Here is a 23,976-nt window from a genome sequence, read left to right as displayed (position 1 = left end):
TAAACCTCAATAAGGTCACCTCTCAGTCTCCAATGCTCCAAGGAAAACAACCCAGCCTATTCAGCCTCTCCCTATAGCTCAAATCGTCCAACCCTGGCAACATCCTTGTAAATCTTTTCAGAAACCTTTCAAGTTTTGCAGCATTCTTCCAATAGGAAGGAGACCAGAACTGCATACAACATTCCAAAAGTGGCCTAACCAACATGACCTCCCAACTCCTATACTCACTGCTCTGACCAATATAGGAAAGCATATTCATTATCCCTCATTCAAACTCTTCTCCCTCCTACTATCTGGCAGAAGATACCAGAGAATTTGGTCTCATGGCCAGACTGTGCAACAGTTTCTTTCCCCAAGCCATCAGTCTCCTTAACACTGTATTCCATCTGCAATTCTTTGCACGACTTTTCGAATCATTGCTAAAACAATAGTTTATTAATGATCATTCATTATTATACTGTAATTTGTCCAGCACTATACCTATTGTCTTGTCAGGAATTACTGTGCTCTCTTATGTGTTTTGCACTTTTCTTATGCATTTTATGCTGACCTGTGTATGATTATACTCTTGTGTAATTTATGTTGTTCGTGTAGCACCTGGTCCTGGAGGAACGTGGTCTTGTTTTTACTTTATCAGTTGTATATGGTAGAAATTTCCGCCACCTCCAAACAGACCCCACCACCAAGGATATATTTTCCTCCCCTCCACTATCAGCGTTCTGGAAAGACCACTCCCTCCGCGACTCCCTAGTCAGGTCCACACCCCCCACCAACCCAACCTCCACGCCCGGCACCTTCCCCTGCAACCACAAGAAATGGAAAACTTGCACCCACACCTCCCCCCTCGCCTCCCTCCAAGGCCCCAAGGGATCCTTCCATATCCGTCACAAATTCACCTGCACCTCCACACACATCATTTACTGCATCCGCTGCACACGATGTGGCCTCCTATACATTGGGGAGACAGGCCGCCGACTGGCGGAACGTTTCAGAGAACACCTCTGGGACACCCGCACCAACCAACCCAACCACCCCGTAGCTGAACACTTTAACTCCCCCTCCCACTCCGCCAAGGACATGTAGGTCCTTGGCCTCCTTCATCGCCAGACCATGGCAACACGACGCCTGGAGGAAGAGCGCCTCATTTTCTGCCTAGGAACCCTTCAACCACAAGGGATGAATGAAGATTTCTCCAGCTTCCTCATTTCCCCCTGCCCCCCACCTTTTCTCAGTCCCAACCCTCGGACTCAGCACCACCTTTTTGATTTGCAATCTTCTCCCGACCTGTCCGCCCCCAACCCCTCCTCCTCTCCGGCCTATCACCCTCACCTTAACCTCCTTCCACCTATCGCATTCCCAATGCCCCTCCCTCAAGTCCCTCCTCCCTACTTTTTACCTTAGCCTACTTGGCACACCCTCCTCATTCCTGAAGAAGGGCTTATGCCCGAAACATCGATTCTCCTGCTCCTTTGATGCTGCCTGACCTGCTGCACTTTTCCAGCAACACATTTTTCAGCTCTGATCTCCAGCATCTGCAGTCCTCACTTTCTCCTATATGGTAGAAATGACAACTAAAGCTACCCTTGACTCCTCTTGACTCGTGACCTGCGACTCTACTTTCAAGGAACTATGAACCTGCACTCCAAGGTCTCTTTGTTTAGCAACACTCCCTAGGACCTTACCAGTAAGTGTACAAGTCCTGCTAAGATTTGCTTTACCAAAATGCAGCATCTTATATTTATCCAAATTAAACTTCATCTACCACTCCTCAGCCCATTGGCCCTGCTGATCAAGATGTTATTGTAATCGGAGGTAACCACCGCTGTCCACTACACTTCCTATTTTGGTGCCATCTGCAAACTTACTAACGATACCTCCTATGTTCACATCCAAATCATGTATATAAATAAGAAAAAGCAGTGGACCCAACACCAATCCTTGTGGCACACCACTGATCACAGGCCTCCAGTATGAAAAGCAACCCTCCATCACCTTCTACACTTGAGCCAGTTCTATATCCAAATGGCTAGTTCTCCCTGTATTCCATGAGATCGAACCTTGCTAAGCAGTCTCCCATGAGGAATCTTGTCGAATGCCTTACTGAAGTCCATGTAGATCGTGTCTATCGCTCTGCCCTCATCAATCCTCTTTGTTACTTCTTCAAATAAGTTTGTGAGACATTATTTCCAACCCAAATTCACAGACCCAAAACATTATATCTTCCTTTCTTCTTAGATGCTGGCAAGTCACCTGGGTTTTTCCAGTATTTTCTGTTTTTATCTAAAAGAATTACATACTGAAATAAACAGGACTCTTAAAAGACAGATTGACCATTAGAAGCTACCGCAAAGATACAGGGAAAAGTGCCTATGTTGCCCTCCCAAGTGGGAAGTGCTCAACCTTTGCACTCTCTCCTGAATCACAACCAATTGTTTAACAATGTTAAGTAAAACAAAATGTTGGAAAAAATAGGAAATTGGAAATGCTGTAAAGCATAACCTCCCTTATTTCTGTATTCAATTTGCTTCACAAGATTGGCCAAAATTCTTTTAATTTTTCTTGATTACTTGCTTTACATGCATACTAAAAACTTTTGTAATAATGCACCATGTCACCCAGATCCCTCTGCTCATCTCACCAATTAGATAAAACACTTCTTTAAAAGATTTTACTGCCCAAATTAACAATTCACATTTTACTACATTACATTCCATTTGCCATAGGTTTACCTACTCAATTAACCAGTTTACAACCTTTTGTAGTCTCCTAATGTCCGCATCAGAATGCACTTTGGCAGCAAACCAAGGGACAACTGGGATGATGATGAATTCAGTGGCCTGACCTTACTTGAACATAAATTTCCAAATATTATTGCAGCTAAATATATCTGCTAACCGTCAAAACTATATTGAAGGAAAGCCCAGATTAAATTTCCCAAGAAGCTTTACAGCATTATGTAACAAAATCCAAGTTCCAATTGTCTAACCTTTTCAACTCAGAGATTTGAGAATTTGCATCTACTAGTTTATCTTCTGTTGTACTCAAAGTTTCCTGTTAAAAAGAAAGAAAATATCAACAGCACAAACCTTTATATGTTCTAATCACTCAGATAATCACTCGGGTTCATAGCAATAAATAATAACTTTTATAGCAGCCTCCTAACTCTGCAAATGAATGTGAAATTACCTTTACTCGTTCGTGTTCTTTTCCCAGTGACTCATATTCTATAAGTAGCTGTGAATGGAAAAGGGGACATTAGCTTTTACATCTGAACCAAAATGTAAACACTGTATTTACAAAGTTTGTTAATGAAAGAATGAGCATTCCTACAGAGAAAAAAAAACCATGAATACAAATATTGGTTTTATGATTCTTTCAAGCCAATTTCATTTAAGAAAATTCAGAACTTACATTCTGTAATATTTTGTGCTCTTGTTTCATTCTGGCGTCTTTATTATCAGAATGTTTGTAAGCTTTTTCAAAGGCATCTTCTAGATCTTTCAGCCTGCTATTGAGTTTGTTGACCATGTTATCCTTCTCCTTGTTGTCTTTTCGCATTTCGTCAAGACGCTGTTGTAATGCGTTGGCCGTGGCACTAACTGCATCGTAACGTGCTGGCCAATCAGTCTAACCCAAAATAACAAGATTAATTTTGAATAGTAAGATATTGTTGTATTTTGTATCGATGCTAAGTGCTTTACCTACTATCCAACTTCTAACCATGTGCTACAGAACTACCCAACTAATTGCATGGTCTTCACTTAAGACCAAGATCAGCATCCTCAACATTTCTGACGACAATACTGACACCAATTTATACATAAACTTTACTTCCATTATTCAAGGACTGCTACTCACTAACTCCATTTCCATTAAGTAGTTCTTGTTCTCCAGATCTTGAATACGATTACCAGCTTCAGTTAAAGCTCTTTCCAGTTGTTCACACCTGAAAATTTAAAATAAGCATTAGCAATAGTGTGAAGACTTACACTAAGCTATTAACAATCATATAATCTTAGAATAGTTATAATACAAAAGGCCAATGGTCCTAATGTAACTAAGCAGACTTTATGCAAAAATAATTCAGCTTTTCACCTTAGGCTTGTAAATTTTCTCTTTAGATAATTATCCAAATCTTTTTGAAATCCATGATTGCGTCTATCACCACAAAGTTCAAGCAGTATATTCCAGATCCTTACCATATGTTGCATAACATTTTTTCTCGTTGACTTGATTCTTTTGCTGCTCATTTTAAATCTGCATCCACTGGCTCTCAACCAGTTATCTATGGACAACAGTTTCCCTCCAAGTCAAAAGCCCTCATGTTTTTGAGCATCTTTCAATATTCTCTTCCAGAAGGACAAGCTAACTTCTTCAATCTACTAACGTAATTGAAGTTACTCAGTCTTGGATCCTCACAGACAACTTTTTTCCACACCTTCTCCAACGATTTCACAACATTCCTCAAGAACGTGTGCTGAATAGGACACAACAGTTTGAGGCCAAATTAATGTTTTATAAAGGTTCACAAAACACAGAGTCATAGAGATGTACAGCATGGAAACAGACCCTTTGGTCCAACCTGTCCATGCCAACCAGGTATCGCAAACCAATCTAGTCCCACCTGCCAGCACGCACCCCATATCCCTCCAAACCCTTCCAATTTGTGTTCTATTCTTCTGTTTATTGTTATGGACTAGGCCAGACCACTCAAAATATTCATAAGCAGGCAGACTAGACCATAACTGTGCAATTCTTCACTGTACACTTACCAAGACAATTACCTGGAGTAAGTTAGCTGGGTTGACTACCAGGTTTTAAACAGACAAACATTTATTCAGAAAATTAATGAAATGAAACACAAAGAACAGAATAAAGAATATCTACAGAACCCAGTCTATTCAAAACAGACTTAATTATGCTGTTCGAATGTGCACAACAGTCCCAATAAGCAAACTCCCTTAAAAAAAAATAAAAATTGAACAAAGTCTTACAGGTCAAAGTTAGAAGGGCAGAAGGAGAGAGAGTTTCGCAACCTGTTTTCACACAGCCCATTGCTGAACTCCTTAACTAGTTCTGGACTGAACTGCTCAGTTAGAGAGCTGACTGCTCCCCTTTCATTCTATAGGTCACTTCTAAAACATGACCACTTTGGTCTGAAGTCTCATCTGTTTATATATAAACAAAAGGCCTCTTAAAATCCTTTTATCTCTGTACAAAACCCAGCTGTTTCAGAGCCCGAAGTCTTTTATGACCTCTCTGAAAAAAATCAAGGACCCAGTATCCTTGAGAAAAGGAATAGCTTTGTGACATTATAAAGCCCAGGATCCTATATGCCTTATTAACTACTTTCTCAACCAACCCAGCCACCTTGAACCATCAGTGCACCTATACAAAGTCCCTCTGTTCATGCAACCCTACAGAATTGCATCCTTTTGTATTGCCTCTCTCCTTTTTTCCCTATCAAATCTCTTTTTTCAAATCAAAATGAATGACTTCATACTTTCTAAATTCAACTTACACGGTACAATTGCAACATGTCTGCCCATTCCATCAGCCTATGTTCACAATACCTTTGTTTTGTGCCATCTACCAATTGGAAAATTGTATCCTGAAAATCTAAACTTTTTTGAAAAAAAGTCATTCATAGAATATTGCAGTCACTGGCTGGGCTAGTATTCATTACCATCCCTAACTGCACATGAACTCAGTGGCCTGCAAAGACATTTCAGAGGACAGTTAAGAGTCAACCATCAATCACACTGCCACAGACCTATGGTCAAATATACAGACAGTCCAGGTAAGTGTAACAGATTTTCTTTCCTAAAGGCCATTAGTGATCCACATTTATTTTTATGACAATCAACAATGATAACATGTTTACCATTAGACTAGAGATTTTTAATTTCAGATTTTTATTGAATTCAAGTTTCACCATTTGCCAGGATGGGATTTGAATTTATGTCCCCAGCACAATAGCCTAGGATTCAACATCATTTGACTAGTGACATTATCACTTTGCCACCACCTCACAATATAATTAAAATAGATTAAGAAAACAAATGGCCCTGGCACTAAACAAGGGCACAGTTGACCTTCATCCAGCTCATAAACCACTTGCTACTACTATGTATCCCGTCATTCAGGAACTTTACATCCAAACTGCAACCATCTCTTTTATTCCATGAAGCTTCCACTTTGCTGACAAGCTTGTTATGTGGGACTTTATCAAATACTTTTTGGGAAGTCTGTGTATACAATATCAACCCTCCTTGTTAGTTCATCAAAGATTCCAACAAGTTATTAAAACTAAATTTACCCTTAACAATTCAACCCCAACTTTCCTTAACTGATCCACATTTGTCCAAGTGATTTAATTTTGTTCTGGATTATCATTTCTAAAAATCTTTCCACCACCAAGGTTAACCAGCTGCCCTGCATTTGCTGGAGGATCATTACATCCTGTTTTGAATAAAAATTTAACACTTGCAATTTTTCAATCCTCTTGTACCACCCTAGTATATAATTAAGAATAGAAGTTTATGACCATGGCCTCCACAAATTTCCACCCTTACTTTCTTCAGTCGTTTTGATACATTACCGGGGTCTTGAGTGTATCAGCTTGAAGCAAAGCCTGCATATCCAATATATCTCGATCAATTGTTAGACCACCCAATGTCTTAACCACCTTCTCTTGACTATGATATGGGTTGCATCTTCTCAAAACTGCCTAACTGAAACCTCAGCCATGATCTCAAGTTCATGAATAAATCCCTTTTCGGTTTGTAATTGGCCTCATCCCACCTTTTACTTTACTTTTAATATTAATATGCCAATAGACCATGAGATTCCCTTTCGTTAGCTACCATTCTCTTCTCATACTCTTCTTCTCATCTGTTTTTTTATTTCACCTCAGAATCTTCTATATTCACTTATGTTATTAACTCAACATCTATGTTTTACTACACTCTCTATCTCTTATCATTAAAGAAGCTCTGGCTTTGTTTGTATTCCCATTGACATTTGCAGGAATTTTTCAAATGGATCCAAATCATATCCTCTTTAAATTCAGTCTATTGTTCTGTTACAGGTTTGCCTAACAATCTTCTATTCCAATTACCTGGGCAAGATCTATTCTCATCATAATGAAGTTGGCCCTCTTCCAGATTGCTCCTTATCCTGTTCCCACAGCTGAACTAAACATTATGGTTATATGAGACTGACAATGCCCATATAACATATAAGCATTATTTAGCATTTTGATGAAAAGTAGGAGAAAATTGAAACAAAAAATAAGCAATGATCTCAACTTTTTAATTTTTTTTAATCGCAAAAGTAGTTCTGAAGAAGAATCATTGGACTTGAAACATTAAATCTGCTTTCCCTACATAGAAACTTCCAGATCTGCTGAGCTCCTCCAGCAACTTCTGGTTTTGCTACAAAAATATATATTTTGTTATGCACTTAAATGAAAAATTAAACAGAAGAACTGCAGGTGAGGTAAAGGAAACTAAATATAAATGGTTAGGTCAAATACGTGTTTTATTGAAACCAAAAATCACCTTTTTAAAAGATCCTCGTTATGTTTCTCTGCTTCAAATATTGTAGAAGATCCATTTAAGCTTGCCAACTTTTCCCTAAGGCTGTTTATTTCTGCCTCATAGTATGCCCTAATGTCAGCCACATGACGTGCATGCTTCTCACGTAGATTTAGGCGAGCTCTAGAAATAACATTTCAACACGAAAGAATCTGAATTTATGTTCACGGTGTAAATTGGAATTAATGTACAATATTTTATTTAGTATTTGAACTATTATCTGCTTATGCAAATATCACCTGGAAAATTTCAAATTATGTATGCGTACAGTATTCCATGATAAAAGCCAAATTCAGCAACAACAGAAAATAGCTGACATCATGGTAAAACACACCAAAATGCATTTAAACATTAAAAGTTGTCTGAGAACAGTTGAGAGGTCTGAACAGATTTTCCACAAATCAAAATGAAATTTCTTAAAATGTGAAATATTTTGGTAAAATAAAGTGTTACTTACATAGATAATACGATAGGATCTTCAAGAGATGATGCAGATACGCGGTGATCCTCTGAGCGACTTACACTGTTTTTGATCCCTGATGGGCCAATAGAAGGGACAGATAGTTGTGCCATTGTAGAACTGCACCCCTCTACTTGACCATGCAATGAGCCTGCATTCCTTGTTGGCTGTAAATTTTTAGAATGTGGACTGTTGACAGCAGAGAAAGCCTGAGAGGCAGGATGGAGATTCCAGCTCTTTAACTGCTGGGAACATCTGGAAGTACTGGTCAATTCTGATCCTAGCAAAGTATCTACATGTAATTCTGAATTATGATCAGAATAGTTTTGTACAGTTACATTCATTATGGAGTCTGGGCTGACTGAAGACCGAGTATCAGATTCTGAAACTGCTACTGGAGTAGAGAAGTCATATTGTGGAGAAAATGCAGCAGGTGGCTTCATATGAAGAGTAGGATCAAGTGTTAAAACCTTTATATGTGGAGAAAAGAATTTAAAGATTTTTGATTTCAGAAATTAAATCTCATTTCATAAACAGATACAATTCTAAAAAGCAGGCTTCAACCATTATTGTTAAAAGGATATATTAATATATTTTACAAAAAAAATCTATGCAATGTGGCTCTGACATGTTGATACATTAGGAGGGCTGTTTTTGTACATCTATTAGCAACAGCTATTTAACTAGGAGAAACAATAATGTGGAACTGGCTACCACATGGAGTGGTGGGTAAAGTTGAATAGTTGATGCAATATTCAATGGCATTTTATGTACTGCAACTACACCAGTACCTTGCATTAATAGCATCTCAACAGATTATTCAAATAGATGGCAAAGTCGCAATCAGTCACCCCAGAAAGCCAATTTGCTAACTGTTTAACAGCACAAGTTAGAACTTTCAGATCGTCGCATGGGTTGTAGATTTTCACAATTTAGTAGATTTATGTAAGGTGAAGTACCATCGCGCAGAAACAAGTAGATAACGAGGATAGCCTTAATATAAACAAAGATAAAATGCAGTATACAAAGATCTCAAATGCTGATCCTGAGCCATATTAGCCAGCACCAGAGGGCACAAATTGGCCTAAGAATACCCAGGCTTGGAAGGAGGAAAAAGAAAGTGGAAATGATGCACAAATTCATGAAATAGAAAGAACAGTACCCAAATTGTGCAGTGCAATCAATGAGCCATTTTATGGGAAATAAAATGCCTCAGGGGAAATTGGGTGACACGTGGCTTTGGCACTGGACTTTCCCTAAGGTCCTAGGTTCAAATCCTATCCAGATGTCTAGCAATTAAAACAAAGTACAGATCACATTTGAAATACATTTTAACTATTCCAATTACATTCACCTTGGTTTACAAGCATTAAAGTGCTCTAACTGGTAACCTCACTCAGAGGTAAACAGCAGTTGGTGTTAAGAATGGATAACTATCACACTGGAGTGCACTTCTGATTTTTGGGTAGGAGATAGGAGAGGTAACTTATCTCTGTAACAGGCCACACAGTATTGATAATCAGCTACATTCTATGTACATCGAACAGAAAATATTCAAATTCCCGGCAACAATATTCCCCATCTTAATGAGCAAAAAATAAACCAGCTAAAATGGCAAAAGGAACAAAAACAGTCATGAGAAAAAAACTTCATCAAACACTGAATGGTTAAGGTCTGGAATGCAATGCTCTGGAGTATAGTGGATGCAAATTCAGTTGAAACATTCTAAAAGGAAACAGACTGCCACTTTAACGGAAAATTACACAGGGTCTTTTGATGGGGTGAGAACAGGCAGCAGGATGGCAAATTGAAATGCTCATTTGGACAGCAGACAACGGGCAGACTGGCCTCCTTCTGCATTGTATAAATTCTGTGTGATTGGAAAACTACAATGAGTGGGCCATCCTTCATTTAATGAGGAGCAGCAAGATCTCACCTATGGATAACAGTGTAGTATCATAACTAGTCATTTCATAACAGCATTTGATCAGATGTGCAAAATCAGCTGAGTTATAACCCATTCTCAGCCAGGAATGTTTTCAGCCACTGCAAAGCTAAAGAGGCCAAATAATCAACTCACTCAGTACAGGTTAAATGTTAAAAGTTTGGACATTTACTATATTATATTCAGAGTTCTAAAACAAGGTGGAGAATCCACTAAGTTTAAATTAACATGTTCCAGCATTGTTTTAAATCTATGTTTAACAATTAATGTGTAATTTAAATGAAATTTAAAACTTTCAATTGTCTTAACATATAAATACAAGATTGGAGAGTTGCTTGATTTTAAACAATCAGCCATTTAAAGATGATAAATATTTGTGGTTCTAATGTCAACTTGGATCACTTTTTTTCATTTCATTCACGCTCATCAATGGGTAAACCTTTTATCCATTCACACTTCTAATGCCTTCAGGTTCAACTTCTCAAATTCTATCCCTCTGTTGCAAATTTCATTCTATTGACATTCAAGCCACTTGGAAAGCTTAGTCATTGATGACCTATCCAAAAGTCCTCACCTCCCCTTGCCATCTTCCAGATTTTTTGTAGACTTTAGAAGACTTGTCCCTATTTAAAAATCTCCCTTCCCTAGCCCACATCCAATCCCTCATCTTTCACTCTTATTTTTGACCTACTGTACACCCCAGCTCTGCTTAAGCAGTTTTAATAATACTGACCTTGCTTTCTGAAATTCTGTTTCTAAACTAATCATGTGACTACATTCAAAAAAGCATGGAATCTAATTCTTTGGTTATATCAATTCTCCTAACTCATGCTTGCTAAATCAATCAGCACACCACTAACTTCCCTCTGTACTTCTGTAAAGCATTTAGGGATGTGTTGCTATGTTGACGGCACAAGTGCGAACTGCTGCTGATGCCGAGAACCGTCTTACCTGTGGGGGAGACTGACGATGTGGAGGGGAACTCAATTCCCAGCCAGGTGCACTCTGATTTTCCTTCTGCTTCACATTATAAATCTCCCTCAGTGAAGAGACTTGCCATCGGGAGCCCACTGGAAGCTAAAAAGAAGTTTGATTTCTTTCACAACTGTGAAATGATCTGTGCCAACTTTTTTAGCATCATAATAATGGTTACCATCGGGTAATTCTCCGACAGAGCTAATTGTTGGTTTTTAACCTTGCCAATTATTTTCTACCTTTCCAAACAAATGAATGCTCACCTATACACTATGATGGAAACTTACAAGTCAAGATATTAACATTACAGGCAGTCTCCAGGTTGCAAATGAGTTCCATTCTCAAGTCTGTTTGCAAGTCGATTTCATATGCAAGTTGGAACACAATGCAGGTCAATGTAAAATAACGATTCACAAGTTAAAGGAAACTGTAAGTCAGATCTTTAATATTAACACAGCCCTATATGGGATCACATTCTGAAGTTCAAGCATTCATAAGTCTAACATGGATGAATCAAGAACTTCCTGTATATAATTTCTAATAAACACTAAGATACAACACAGAAAGAGGCCATTCAGCTTATTGCCTTTGTCAGCTCTTTGAAAGAGATATCTAATTATTTCATTGCCTTCCCATTTCCCAATAGCCCTTCAAATTTTCCTTCAGTAAGCATTCAAATTCCTTTCTGAAAGAATATCAAGTCCCAACACCGTTCCCAGCAACACTTTCTAGAGCATAACTGTCTTCCTCGTGTCATCTGATTTTGCCAATTATTTCAACTGACTCTTCTGCCATTGAATACATTTTCTCCTTAATTCTATTATTACAAAAAGCCCTTTACAACTCTGAATATGTCTATGACAGGTCTCTTTAACTTTTTCTGTTTCAAGGAAAAGAATTCCAGCATCTCTCGTCTTTGCAGCTCCTCTTGAGGTCCTCATTAATGATACCAGTCTTCAAGCCATACAATTCATTCCACGTGATAAAGTAAAAACGAAGACACTGGATTTGCCCAGACAAGATCTCATCAGTAATACTGAAGACTTGTGCTCCAGAACTATGTCAAGAGTGTGGTGCTGGAAAAGCAGAGCAGGTCAGGCAGCATCTGAGGAGCAGGAGATTCAATGTTACAGGCAAGAGCCGTTCATCAGGAATTAGGTTTTTTGAGCTGAGGGGCGGTGAGATAAATGGGAGTGGGATGGGTCTGGTGGGGGTGGGGGAGAAGGTAGCTGAGAGTGCGATAAATAGATGGGGGTAATGATGATAGATTGGAGAGGAGGGTGGAGCGGATTGGTGGGAAGGAAGATGGACAGGTAGAACAGGTCATGAGGGCGGTGCCGAGTTGGAAGTTTGGGACTGGGATAAAGGTGGGCAGGAGTGGAAATAAGGAAACTGGTGGAGTCCACATTGATGCCATGAACTATGCCCCAAGTCAAGCTGCTCTAGTACAGCTCTAGCACTGGCACTTAATGGACAATATGCAAAATTGACCATGAAGATTAACCCACAAAAGCAGGAGAAATTAATCCTCTTGCAATCATCAGAAAAACAAGGCAAGTTACACTGGTATCGTCATCAAGTGAACACTTCCTCAGCAACAACCTGTTCACAATGCTCAGTTTGAATTCAGCCAGGGCCACTCTGCTCCAGATGTCATTGCAGACTTGATAAAAACATGTATAAAAGAACTGAATTCCAAAGAGATGAGAACAACTGCACTTGACATCACAGCATCATTTGACCAAGTGCAGAATTAAGAAGTCCAGCAAAATTGAAGTCAAAGGAAATGGGGAGTAAACCTTCACTGGCTGGAATTATACACAGTACAATAGAAAATGGTCTTGCTTGTTAGTGGTCATTCAGTCCCAAGACATCAGTGCATAAATTCATCAGAGTAGTAGCCTAGGCTCAACCACCTTCAGCTGTTTCATCAACCCATCATAAATATCAAAAGTGGACATGTTCATTGGTGACTGCACAACATTCTGCACCATTTGCAACTCTTTAAATACTGAAGCAGCTTGCGTCCCTTTGCAACAAGACCTGAACAATATCGAGGCTGATAAGTGGCAAGTAACATTCGTACCTCAAGTACCAGGCAGTGACCATCTCTCAAAACTGGAGAATCTAACTATCTGACTTGACAGTGATGATTTCCCTTGTCAATATCCTGGGATGTACCATTAACTGAAGAACTGAACTAGAGGAATCATAAATACTATGGCTACAAGAGCAGCTTAGAGGCTAGGAATTTGACAATAAGTAAATCAGGCAGGAACAGGATACTGATTAAGGATGATCAGCCATGATCATATTGAATGGTGGTGCAGGCTCGAAGGGCAGAATGGCCTACTCCTGCACCTATTGTCTATCGTCTATTGCTAGGAATACCCAAGGCCTGTCCAGGTTTACAAGTCACAAATCTGGAGTGTGATAGAACATTACTCGTCTGAAAAAGTAAAACACTAACAACATTCAAGAAATTTGACACCACCTGTGATCATTATTCATTTATTACCACCAGCACAGTGGTACCAGGGCGTGTGATCTACAACTCCACAGTTGCAACTCACCAAGGGTTCTGAAAATGGCATCATCCAAATCAGTAGCCTCTACCACTTAGTAGAACATAGGAGGTGTGCTTGGGAATTACCTTTTTAAATATTCATTCGCGAGACTTGGACATCACTGGTAGGCCAGCATTTATTACCCATCAATTGTTGCCCTTGAGAAGGTGATAATGAGCTCCCATCTTGAACTGCAGCAGCCCACATGCTTCCAGGATTTTTACCGGCTACAGTGAAAAAAGTGATATATTTCTAAGCCAGAATGATGTGTAACTTGGAGGGGAACCTGCAGATAGTGGTCTTCCCATATATCTGCTGCTCTTGTCCTTCTGGATAGAAGTGGTCATGCATTTAGAAGGTGCTGTAGTAAATGCCTTTAGTAAATGCATCCAATGCGTCTTGCAGACAGTACACATTGCTGTTTCTAAGCATTGGTGGTGGAAGGACTGGATGCTTGTGGATGTGATGTCAGAACAGTGAGCTGCTTTGTCCTGGATGATGTCAAGCTTTTTGAGTGTTGTTGGACTGCACTCATCCAGACAAGTGGAGAGCATTCCATTACACTCCTGATGTGTGCCTTATAGATGATGGCTAGACTTTGGGGACTCAGGAGAAAGGTTACTTGCTGCAATATTCCTAGCCTCTAACCTGGAGTACTGGAGCACACCTTCAGTATTATTACCAGAAAGCTGTCAGTGCCCATATCCTTTGCAGCATCCATTTCTTCCAACCATTTCTTGTAGCCACTGTGTTTGTGTGGGGAGTCTAGTTGAGTTGCTGGTCAATGGTAACTGTTGATACTGAAGGATTCAGGGATGATGACAACAGTGAATCTCAAGGAGTGATGATCAGATTGTCTCTCACTGGAGGTGGTCATTGCCTAGCATTTCTGTGGCACAAATGTTAACTCGTCACTTGTCAGCTCAGAGATGCTTCAGGATCTGAGGAGTCACGAATGGTGTGGACATTGTGCAATCATCCGTGAACATCCCCACTTCTGACCTGATAATGGAGGAAAGGTCATTGATGAAGCATCTCAAGATAGTTAGACCTAGAACACTATTCTGAGGAACTCCTGGAGAGATGTCCTGCAGCCGAGATGACTGACATCCAACAACCACGACCATCTTCCTTTGTGCCACGGACAAGTCTAACCAATGGAGAGTTTGTCCCTGATATTCACTGATTCCAGTTTTGCTAAGGCTCCATGATATCATACTCAGTCAAATGCAGCTTTGATGTAAGGGCTATCACTCTCGACTCGTCTCTAGAATTCATGTTTGTCCATGTTTGAACCAAGGCTGTAATGAGGTCAGGAGCTGACTAGCTCTGGCAAAACCCAAATTGGATGTCACTGAGCAGGTTGCTACTGAGCAGGTGCTGCTTGATAGCACTGTTATAATACCTTCCAACACTTTACTGATGACCGAGAGTAGACTGATGGGGCGGTAATTTGCTGGGTTGGATTTGTCCTGCTTTTTGTGTACAGAAAATACTTGGGCAATTTTCTGCATGGTTGGGAAATTGAACTGAAGACCTTGACTAGGGGAACAGCAAGTTATGCAGCACAGGTTTTCAGTACTATTGCCAAAAGGTTGTCAGGGCTCGTATCCTTTGCAGCATCCAGTTCTTCCAACAGTTTCTTGATAGCATGTGGAGTGAATCGAATTGGCTGAAGACTGGTATCTCTAGTGCTGGAGAACCACTGGAGGAGACTGAGATGGATCAACGACTTCTGGCTGAAGATTGCAGCAAATGCCACCGCTTGCAAACTCCCCTCCAATTGGTTGCACCCACACCTACACCACAACATTTCAAGACAGTTCAGCACCATCCACACAAGTGAAATTAATCATAAGTATTATATGCTGGCCTTCCACACAATGTTCAACAGAATAAAAATAATGTTCCCACATTCCTCATAGAAGATCCTGGACTAACACTGAATGGATTCTTCTAGGGCAATAAAGAGGGCATTAAATTAATTGGGTGAAGTGGGTCTAGGACAGGAGAAATGTAGGCTTGCAAAGCAAGAGGACATGGCAGCATTAAAAGGTAGCTATTTGGATAATGATACCCAGATATCATTATCCAAATATGATAACTGGGAAGAGACAGGAAGAGACACAGTATACAAATTGAGGAAAACAACAATAATGTGGGGTAAAGGAGAAAATAATGATTAAAAAGGCAAAGTTAGCTCTTTACTTGAATGCACTAGTATTTGTAAGAAAATAAATTAAATAATGGCATAAATCCAGGTCAATGTATACATTTTATAGCAATGTAGGGACAAGAAAACCAAAGCTGGGAACTAAATATTTAGGAATAAAAAACTTTTTTCAAAAGAACAGGGAGGAAGGAAAGAGTGGTGAGGTAGTATTATTGGTACAGGATGAAATAAGTGCGATAGTATAGAATCAGTCCAAATGATCTGCGATAGAAACACACACAATCCTTTTGGTGGAGGTTACAAATAAAAAGGGAAAGAAAGAGCAGAAATCTATAGGCCCCTAACACTAGCTCTACAGTGGGATCGAGAATAATGAGGGTATATAACAAAAGCAGTACTTATTCATGGATGATTTTAATCTCTTTGTAGATTGGGATAGTCAGATTCCCAGAAGAAGCCATGAGGAAGAACTCACAGAGGGTATTCAGGACAGTTTCCCAGAACCTGTGGATCCAACCATGATTTAGGCTAATTGGATCGGGTGATGTGTAATGAAACAGGTTTAGTAAATGATATCACAGCAAAAGATCCCTGGGACAAAGTGACCACAACATATGGGTGTGGTGAAGGCCAATAATTTTGTCTTTTTACCATTGTTTCCACCCTTAACCTTATTTAGCATAGAATTTAACATTCAGTTTGATGGGAGAAATTCGAGTAAGACACAAATGTGCTTAATTTTTTAAAAACCGGTAATTACAAAGGAATGACAGCAGAGCTGGCTGCAATGGACTAGGAAAGAGTTTAGCACTGAAGACAATTGAGGAACAAATGGCAGACATTGAAGGAAATAGTTCACTGCTCACAGTAAAGACACATTCCAGTGGAAAAATACAATTATAAGAAGGGAATAAGCTTATTATATAATTATAGAATCCCTACTGTGTGAAAGCAGGCCATTTGGCCCATCGAGTCCATGTAGATCCTCCAAAGAGCATCCGTCCCAGACCCACCCCTATCCCTGTCACCCTGCATTTCCCATGGCTAACCCACCAAGCCTGCATGTTCAGGACACTATTGGACAATTTAGCTTAGCTACTCCACCTAACCTGCACAGCTTTGGACAATGGGGGAAAAAAAAACCAAACACTGGAGAAAACCCATCCAGACACAGGGAGAATGTGCAAACAGATAGTTGCCAGAGGATGGAATCAAACCCGGGTCCCTGGCACTGTGAGGCACCATGCCACACATGGTTATAGCTTCCACACCATAACTACTGTTAACCAGGGAAGCTAAGGATGACATCAAATTGAAAGAAAAAACATACAAGATGGTGAAGATCAGTGATAAGCCAGAGGATGGAGAAGTTTTCTTTCAAAACACCAACAAAAGGATGACCAGAAAAAGCAAAGAGGAAGAAGATAAACTCTTGAAGGGCAAACTTGCAAGTAATATTAGACAAACAGAAAAAGCTTCTTTAAATACATGAAACTGAAAAAGATAAACTAAAGAGAACACAGTTCCCTTAGTGGATGAGGCTACAGAACCAGGAAATGGCAGAGGTGTTGAGTGAATACTTTGCATCAGTATTCGTAAGAAAAGATAATAATACTCTTATTATTCCAAACTTACTAAATAATTAAGGGACAAAAGGAGTGATAACAAATACAATAACTATCACTAGTGAAAAGGTGGTAGGAAACGAATGGAGCTAAAGACCAATACATCCCCTGGACCTAACTGGATGCATCTCAGGATAATAAACACACTCGCTACAGAGATATACAGATAGTAGTCCTCCAACAATGCTTAAAATCTGGAGAAGTCCCAGAGCATTGGAAAAATGCTAATGTAATAACTTTATTGGAAAAGGGAAGCAGACAAAACACAAATAACTACAGACCAGTTATTAGGAAAATATTAGTGCCTATTAAAAGCAATGTAATAGCAAAGCATTTAGAAACACTTAAATGATCAAGTAGAGTCAGCATGGCTTCATGAAATGGAAATAATGCCTGACAAAAGAACAATTTTTTGAGGAGGTATCAAACAAGATTGATAAAGGGGCCTTGACTGCTTTCAGAGGTAGCAAATCCTATAGACTCAACTCTCAGGGTGAAGAAATTTCTCATCTCAGTGCTAAACGCTTAGACTAACACAAAGAGATTGAGGAGGGATACAGACAGGAGAAAGTGAGGACTGCAGATGGTGGAGATCAGAGTCGAAAGTGTGGTGCTGAAAAAGCACAGCAAGCCAGGCAGCATCCGAGGACCAGAGAATCGACGTTTCGGACATAAGCCCTTTATAAGGAAACTGATGAATGGGATACAAACAAGTAAAGTGCATAGGCAAAAAAATTGGCGAAAGAAACACAACATGAGGTTTTGCACTTTGACAGGAAAAATAGACGAGCTCAATATTATTTAAAGGGACAAAAACTGTGGAAAGCTACAGAACAGAGAGATTTATAAGTCCTCATCCATGAATCACAGAAAGCCAGCATCGAAGTTCAGCAGGTAATAGAGAGGGCAAATGGAATATTGGCCTTTATTTCAAGGCCAAATTGAGGGAGGTTTTGCTAAAATTATACTAAGCACTTAGTCAGACAACAAATGGAATACTATGAACTAGAGGCAGTTCAGAGAAGATTCATTAGGCTGATACCAGGTATGGAGGGACACAAACAGAAATTGCTGGAAAACCTCATTAAGTCCAGCAACATCTGTGGAGAGATATCAGTTAATTTTTCAGGTCCAGTGACCCTTCACCAGAACTGATGGTAGCAAGGGAAAAGTTGATTTTTATGCAAAAGATAGGGTGGAGGGATAAGGAACAAATGATAAGTGGAGGTAGAGCCCAAAGAGAGAGAAGAACAGTTGAACAGATAAAGGAGTGGATAATGATAAGCCTGGGAAGATGATTAGCTAACGGGGACAATTAGTCGTTAACAATGGGCTGTGTGTAATTTGGAGATAGCATAATCAGGTATGGAGGGGACAGGTGGAGGATTTGTGAGGACAGGTTGAGTAGGTTGTGCCTGTGCTCCTTGAAATTTAGAATAATGAAAGGTGACTTTATTGAAAATAATCAGATGCTTAGGGTTGGTGCAGAAAAGTCATTTCCCCATGTGACAGAGTCTAGGACCAGAGGGCATAATCTTAGTCTAAGGAGTTGCATGTTTAAACCAGGAATGAGGAGAAATTTCTTGTCTCAGGAGGAAAATAAAGCTGTGGAATTCTTTGCTACAGAGGGCTGTCAAGGTCTGATCATTAAGTACAGTCCTAAGTACAAGTATGTTGCTTGCTTTTGCTGAGATACACAGGTGTTGTATTGTACATAACTGAAAAGCATTTGATGAATTAACAAAACCTTTTCTACGTGCCTGATATCTATCAGTTTTGATGGAAGAAAATGTGTCAGCAAGGTCAGCCTCCTTGTTCTTTGGTAAAGAGTGATACAGCTCCCTTTCATCCAGCCTCCAATAAGAAAGTCCTAAAATTTAAAAAAACTCAAGTTAACAAAGGCGCAAGTTTTCAAAGAATACCTGATTTAAAGATGTAAGTATTAGAAAACAAAGTCAGAAATTATATGGAGATTCTTGAACTTCCAAGAATACATTTTTAAATCACAGAGAAACGCCTAGACCTTTGCCTCTTTCTTTAGAATCATACAACATAGAATAGGTCCTTCAGCCACCATGCCAATGCCGACCAACAAACACTGAACTACATTAATTCCATTTACCCACACTTGATCCATTCTATACCTTGGCATTTAAATGCTTGACCAGATGCTTATCAAATGTTGTGACAGTATCTGCCTCCACCATCTTCTCAGAGAGTGCAATACAAAATCTCCAACCCTCTGAGCGAGAAAATGTTTCCTCAGATCTCCTCTAAACAGTTTATCTTAAGCTTATGCCCTCTAGTCTTAAGATACATCTACCAGAGGGAGGTAAAGATCTACCCTGTCGATGACCTTCCCCCACCCTCCTCCCTGACCTATCACCTCCATCCCCACCCCCATTCACCTATTGTATTCTATGCTACTTTCTCCCCACCCCCATCCCCCTCTCATTTATCTCTGCACCGTGCAGGCACTCTGCCTCTATTCCTGATGAAGGGCTTTTGCCCGAAATGTCGATTTTCCTGCTCCTCGGATGCTGCCTGAACTGCTGTGCTTTTCCAGCACCACTCTAATCTAGAATCAGAAATGATTAAGCAAATATTTACCTGAAACATTAGATACCACAGAATTTGGACTGCTAGAAGGTCTGCTGAGGTAGAAGGAGTTGTGAGATGAGCTTGCAGATAGCAAATGAACCTAAAATTTAAAGAAACAATTTAAGTGTAAAACACTTTAATCTACAAAACTTGTTGAAAAAAAGTAATCTTAAATTGCTTAATAACTATTCTTTCAACTGATTCTCAGACTACAGGTGCTGATGTTTGAATTGCCCATCCACATGTGCCCAGAGATGTCAGTGATGGGCCTTTCTGTACTCCTGTGGTCCTGTGACAGTGTTAGCAGGGAATTGACAAGTTTGATGAAATTTTTCATTGTGTATTTGAATTATATAATTAATAAACATGAGTGAATTTTTAAAAATTTTCATTAAGGAATTCAAAATATTAATTAAACTTATTTGGATTAGAAACATTCCTACTTCTATAACATGGTAGTGCAGTGGATGTTGTCTACACAGATTTTAGTAAGGCATTTGACAAGTACCAATATGGCAGACTGGTCAAAAAAATAAAAGTCCATGGGATATAGTCTATTGTTTTGAATTGGATTCAAAGTTAGCTTTGAAACAGAAAAGAGGGTATTGTTCAATGGTTCCCCTTGTGAATGGAAAGTTGTTTTAAATGGTGTTCTGCAGGCCTCAGTGTTGGGACCCCTACTGTATGTTTTACATATTAACGACTTGGACTTGAACATTAGGGGCCACGAATGGGAAATTTGATGTAAGCTCCAAAGTTAATAGATTGGTGGAATAAGCAGGAAAGTGGCAAATGGAGTTCAACTCTGATAAGTGGGAGGTCAAACAGTAAAAAGAAATACACAATAAATGGGACTACAGTGAAATGAGCAGATGAAGTGAGAAATCTTGGCGTGCAAGTGCACAGGTCTCTAAACGTAGCAGTACAAGTTGATAATTTTGTAAGGAAGGCATGCGGAATGCTCAGCTTTATTGGCAGAAATACAGAATACGAAAGTAGGGATAATAATAAAAACTATGTAAGACACTGGTGGAGTCACAACTGGAGTGTTGTGTGGAATTACAAGAAGGAGATAATTGCTCTGAAGAGATGCAGAGAATATTTACAAGGATGTTGCCAGGACTGGAGGATTGTAGCTACAAGGAAAGACCGGAGAGGCTAGGGTTGTTTTCTTTGGAACAGAAAAGCTTGAGGGGGTGACATGATTGAGGCATGCAAAATTGAGGGATAGAGAGAGAGAGAGTTGACGTAGCAACCTGTTTCCACTGGCAGAGAGTTCAAACACTGGGAGTCACAGATTCAAGTTAAGTAACAAAAGGATTAAAGGGGACGTGAGGAAAATCCATTTTTACGCAAAGGATAGTGGATATCTGGAATCAGCTTCCTGAGTTGACGGTGGAGACAACTGGCAATTCAAGTTTACATAAAACACAAGAGATATTGATAGCTCTTGTAAAAACTAGCTAACCATTGCTTTGAACAGTTTATGAAGTACCAAATACAATTAAAACTTCACCACATACAATAATTGAATTTTAACTGACAAGTTTCCTCCATTAAATTTAATTTCAAAAATTCTGTTTAAAGCACAGGGCAAGTTCACCAAGACAGGCTTGTATCAGAGAAGAATGAGTTTCAAGATACTATATACACAGTTTCATGGCATCAGAAACTAACAGATAGCTTAATTTCAAAAAATGCTCTGAGAATTTAATTACAACCTGCAGTACACAACCTGCTGTATCAAAGCAGCAATGACTCTGATGAATCTCCATGTTGATCAGCTAACTCTCCGAACATGAAGTGAAATGGCAATAAAAGAAAGCAATTAAGATTTAGTCTGTTAAATGGTATTAAAAGCATAGGATTTGGTCTGTTGGGGTGTAAATTTATCGAATGTTATAGAACAGAAAAAGCAACATAAATTATAATCAAATTAAAAACTTTAAGGCAATTGTCTGTTAATAAAAGGTGTAAATAAATTATGGACGCAGATTTCATAAATATACAGAAAAATCTCCCAGAAGAGCAATTTTAAATGCAAATTAACAACATTAACACTTACATCTTCTGGTGTTTCAGTTTCCTGGGGCTGCCCACATCCCTGTGGCTGCATTCTCTCCAATCCAGCTGAATTTACAAATTTTGATTTGTGATTCTTCTGTCTAACTTTCTGTGCCCATGATGTCAACCTTTAAAACGTGAAAATTAAATGCCATCAGATATGCTCATGTAAACTGGGTTAAGCTAACTAACTGCCCACAAAACTGGCTCCCTGCTTTCTTATACTTTCACCATTGTCAAGATAGAAGTAGTGGGCCTATCTCTATGCAAAAAGCTCTGGGGTCAAGTTCCACTTGATGGCCAAGTTCATAACACAGTCACACAGCTAGAGTATAAACTCATAAATCTATCCAATAAAAGTCAATTATAGATAGCAAGACGAAAAATTCTTGATTAGCTACATGATGTAAAGAAGTTGGAGCCTCTAGTATTACTATCCCAAGCCCCAGGCTGTCAGTGGAAATTCATCATGTATATCTGATGAATCCTGATCCAATCAGGGTTCTAGCAGTGTCGAGGTGGGCGATTTTCCCAGCAATGCTGAAGAGGATAATCATGATCATTAAGCGCAGCTCCAATCTGAACATTCTTGTCCAAGAATTTCATCAGGCGACTGCAACATCACAGCACTGATGTTTCAAGCATCAAAGATAGCTGATCATCTGCAAATAATCTTTTTTTTAATTTGGGAAATAAAAATAGAACGTTAGTTGAAGTAATCAGACGTATTATGTCAACTGCAAGTCACATATCCAGCAGTGGCAGTGAAGAGTTTTTCCAGATTGGGTGAAAATATAGTCATGCTCTTCAGGGATCAGATCTTGGACAACTGTTGTTCTTGATTTGTGTTAATGACTTTGCCTATATATCCAAGGCTCAGTTTCAAAATGTGCAGATAATTAAAAAATTGAAACAATTATAAATACTGAGAAGAGTTCACAACTTCAAGAGAACATGGATGGACTGTTGTAATGAACAGACATATGGCTGATAAAACTATGCAGAGGAATGTGAATTGATAAGAAGAATAAGCATCGGCAATAAACTAAAATTATAAAGGAGGTCAAGAAACATACATATAGGAGGCTATACATGCACAAATTGTTGAAGATGACATGGTTGCTTAAAGTCATTAAAAGAGCACGGGGATCCTAGATTACATAAAATGAGGCATTGAGTAAAAGAGCAAGGAAGGCATTATTAGCCTTTGTAACAAACTGCTGTCACCTCAACTGGGGTACCATGTCAATTCTGAGTACCATACATTGGAAGGATGGGTAAGAAATTATGAAAATTGTTGCAGGGATGAGGGTCTTCAATTAAGAGAGCAGGTTCCCTTCTTAAAAGCACTGTGGGTATACCGAAGCACCAAAGACTGCAGCAGTTCAAGAAGGTAGCTCATCATCACCTTCGTGGGCAATTAGAAAAGGGCAATAAATGCATGCCCACAGCCCACAAATAAATACACTGTAAGAGTCATTTGAACCCTTAAACCCTTCATCAGGAATGTCAGGCTTATGTCCAAAACATCGACTTGCTTGCTCCTTGGATGCTGCTTGAGCTGCTGTGCTTTTCCAGCACCACACTTTTTGACAAGTGCATATTAAGCCCTAAAAAGCTAATTAAAAGACCTGTTTATTAAAATTCACTTGTACCCTGTTAAAAATAACAACACATTAGAAGCTGTCTTCTAAAAGATTTATCATCAGTGTCTAACTGTACAAAGTGAAATTTATTGGAGAAGAAGTTAATTTGAAGTATTAGTTCTTCCTGCCAGTACTTGGTCCTCAGTTGCTCATAATTTATGTTAATGATTTAGATAGGGAACTAAATGTAATATCTCCAAGTTAGCAGACAACATAAAGCTTTCAGATTATTATCTGAATGGCAATCGATTGGAAAAGGGCAAGGAGGGGGTAAAAGATACAACAAGACCTGCTGTCCCGTTGTCTTACAAACTTGATTGAA

General features: G+C 39.2%; 1 protein-coding gene across 11 annotated transcripts in view; it reads right to left on the bottom strand.

Moving 5' to 3' along the window:
- Positions 1-23,976, bottom strand: part of LOC140488035 (M-phase phosphoprotein 9) — a 102,002-nt gene that overhangs the window by 47,317 nt on the left and 30,709 nt on the right. For 10 of the 11 annotated variants that reach the window (XM_072587627.1, XM_072587625.1, XM_072587624.1 and 7 more), the window contains 10 exons: positions 22,010-22,136; positions 19,954-20,044; positions 19,104-19,213; positions 10,955-11,080; positions 8,056-8,528; positions 7,563-7,721; positions 3,859-3,946; positions 3,412-3,627; positions 3,187-3,234; positions 2,987-3,051 (listed from right to left, as the gene is read on the bottom strand). In XM_072587627.1, the coding sequence (XP_072443728.1) occupies positions 2,987-3,051; positions 3,187-3,234; positions 3,412-3,627; positions 3,859-3,946; positions 7,563-7,721; positions 8,056-8,528; positions 10,955-11,080; positions 19,104-19,213; positions 19,954-20,044; positions 22,010-22,136 (1,503 nt within the window). The remainder of the gene's footprint in view (positions 1-2,986; positions 3,052-3,186; positions 3,235-3,411; positions 3,628-3,858; positions 3,947-7,562; positions 7,722-8,055; positions 8,529-10,954; positions 11,081-19,103; positions 19,214-19,953; positions 20,045-22,009; positions 22,137-23,976) is intronic. The other variant, XM_072587631.1, reaches the window with a different exon arrangement.

This window comes from Chiloscyllium punctatum, chromosome 17, assembly GCF_047496795.1.
Source record: "Chiloscyllium punctatum isolate Juve2018m chromosome 17, sChiPun1.3, whole genome shotgun sequence".
In the NCBI taxonomy this organism is placed as follows: domain Eukaryota; kingdom Metazoa; phylum Chordata; class Chondrichthyes; order Orectolobiformes; family Hemiscylliidae; genus Chiloscyllium; species Chiloscyllium punctatum.
Note: the sequence above shows the minus strand (reverse complement) of the source record. Positions and strands in the feature narration are given on the sequence as shown.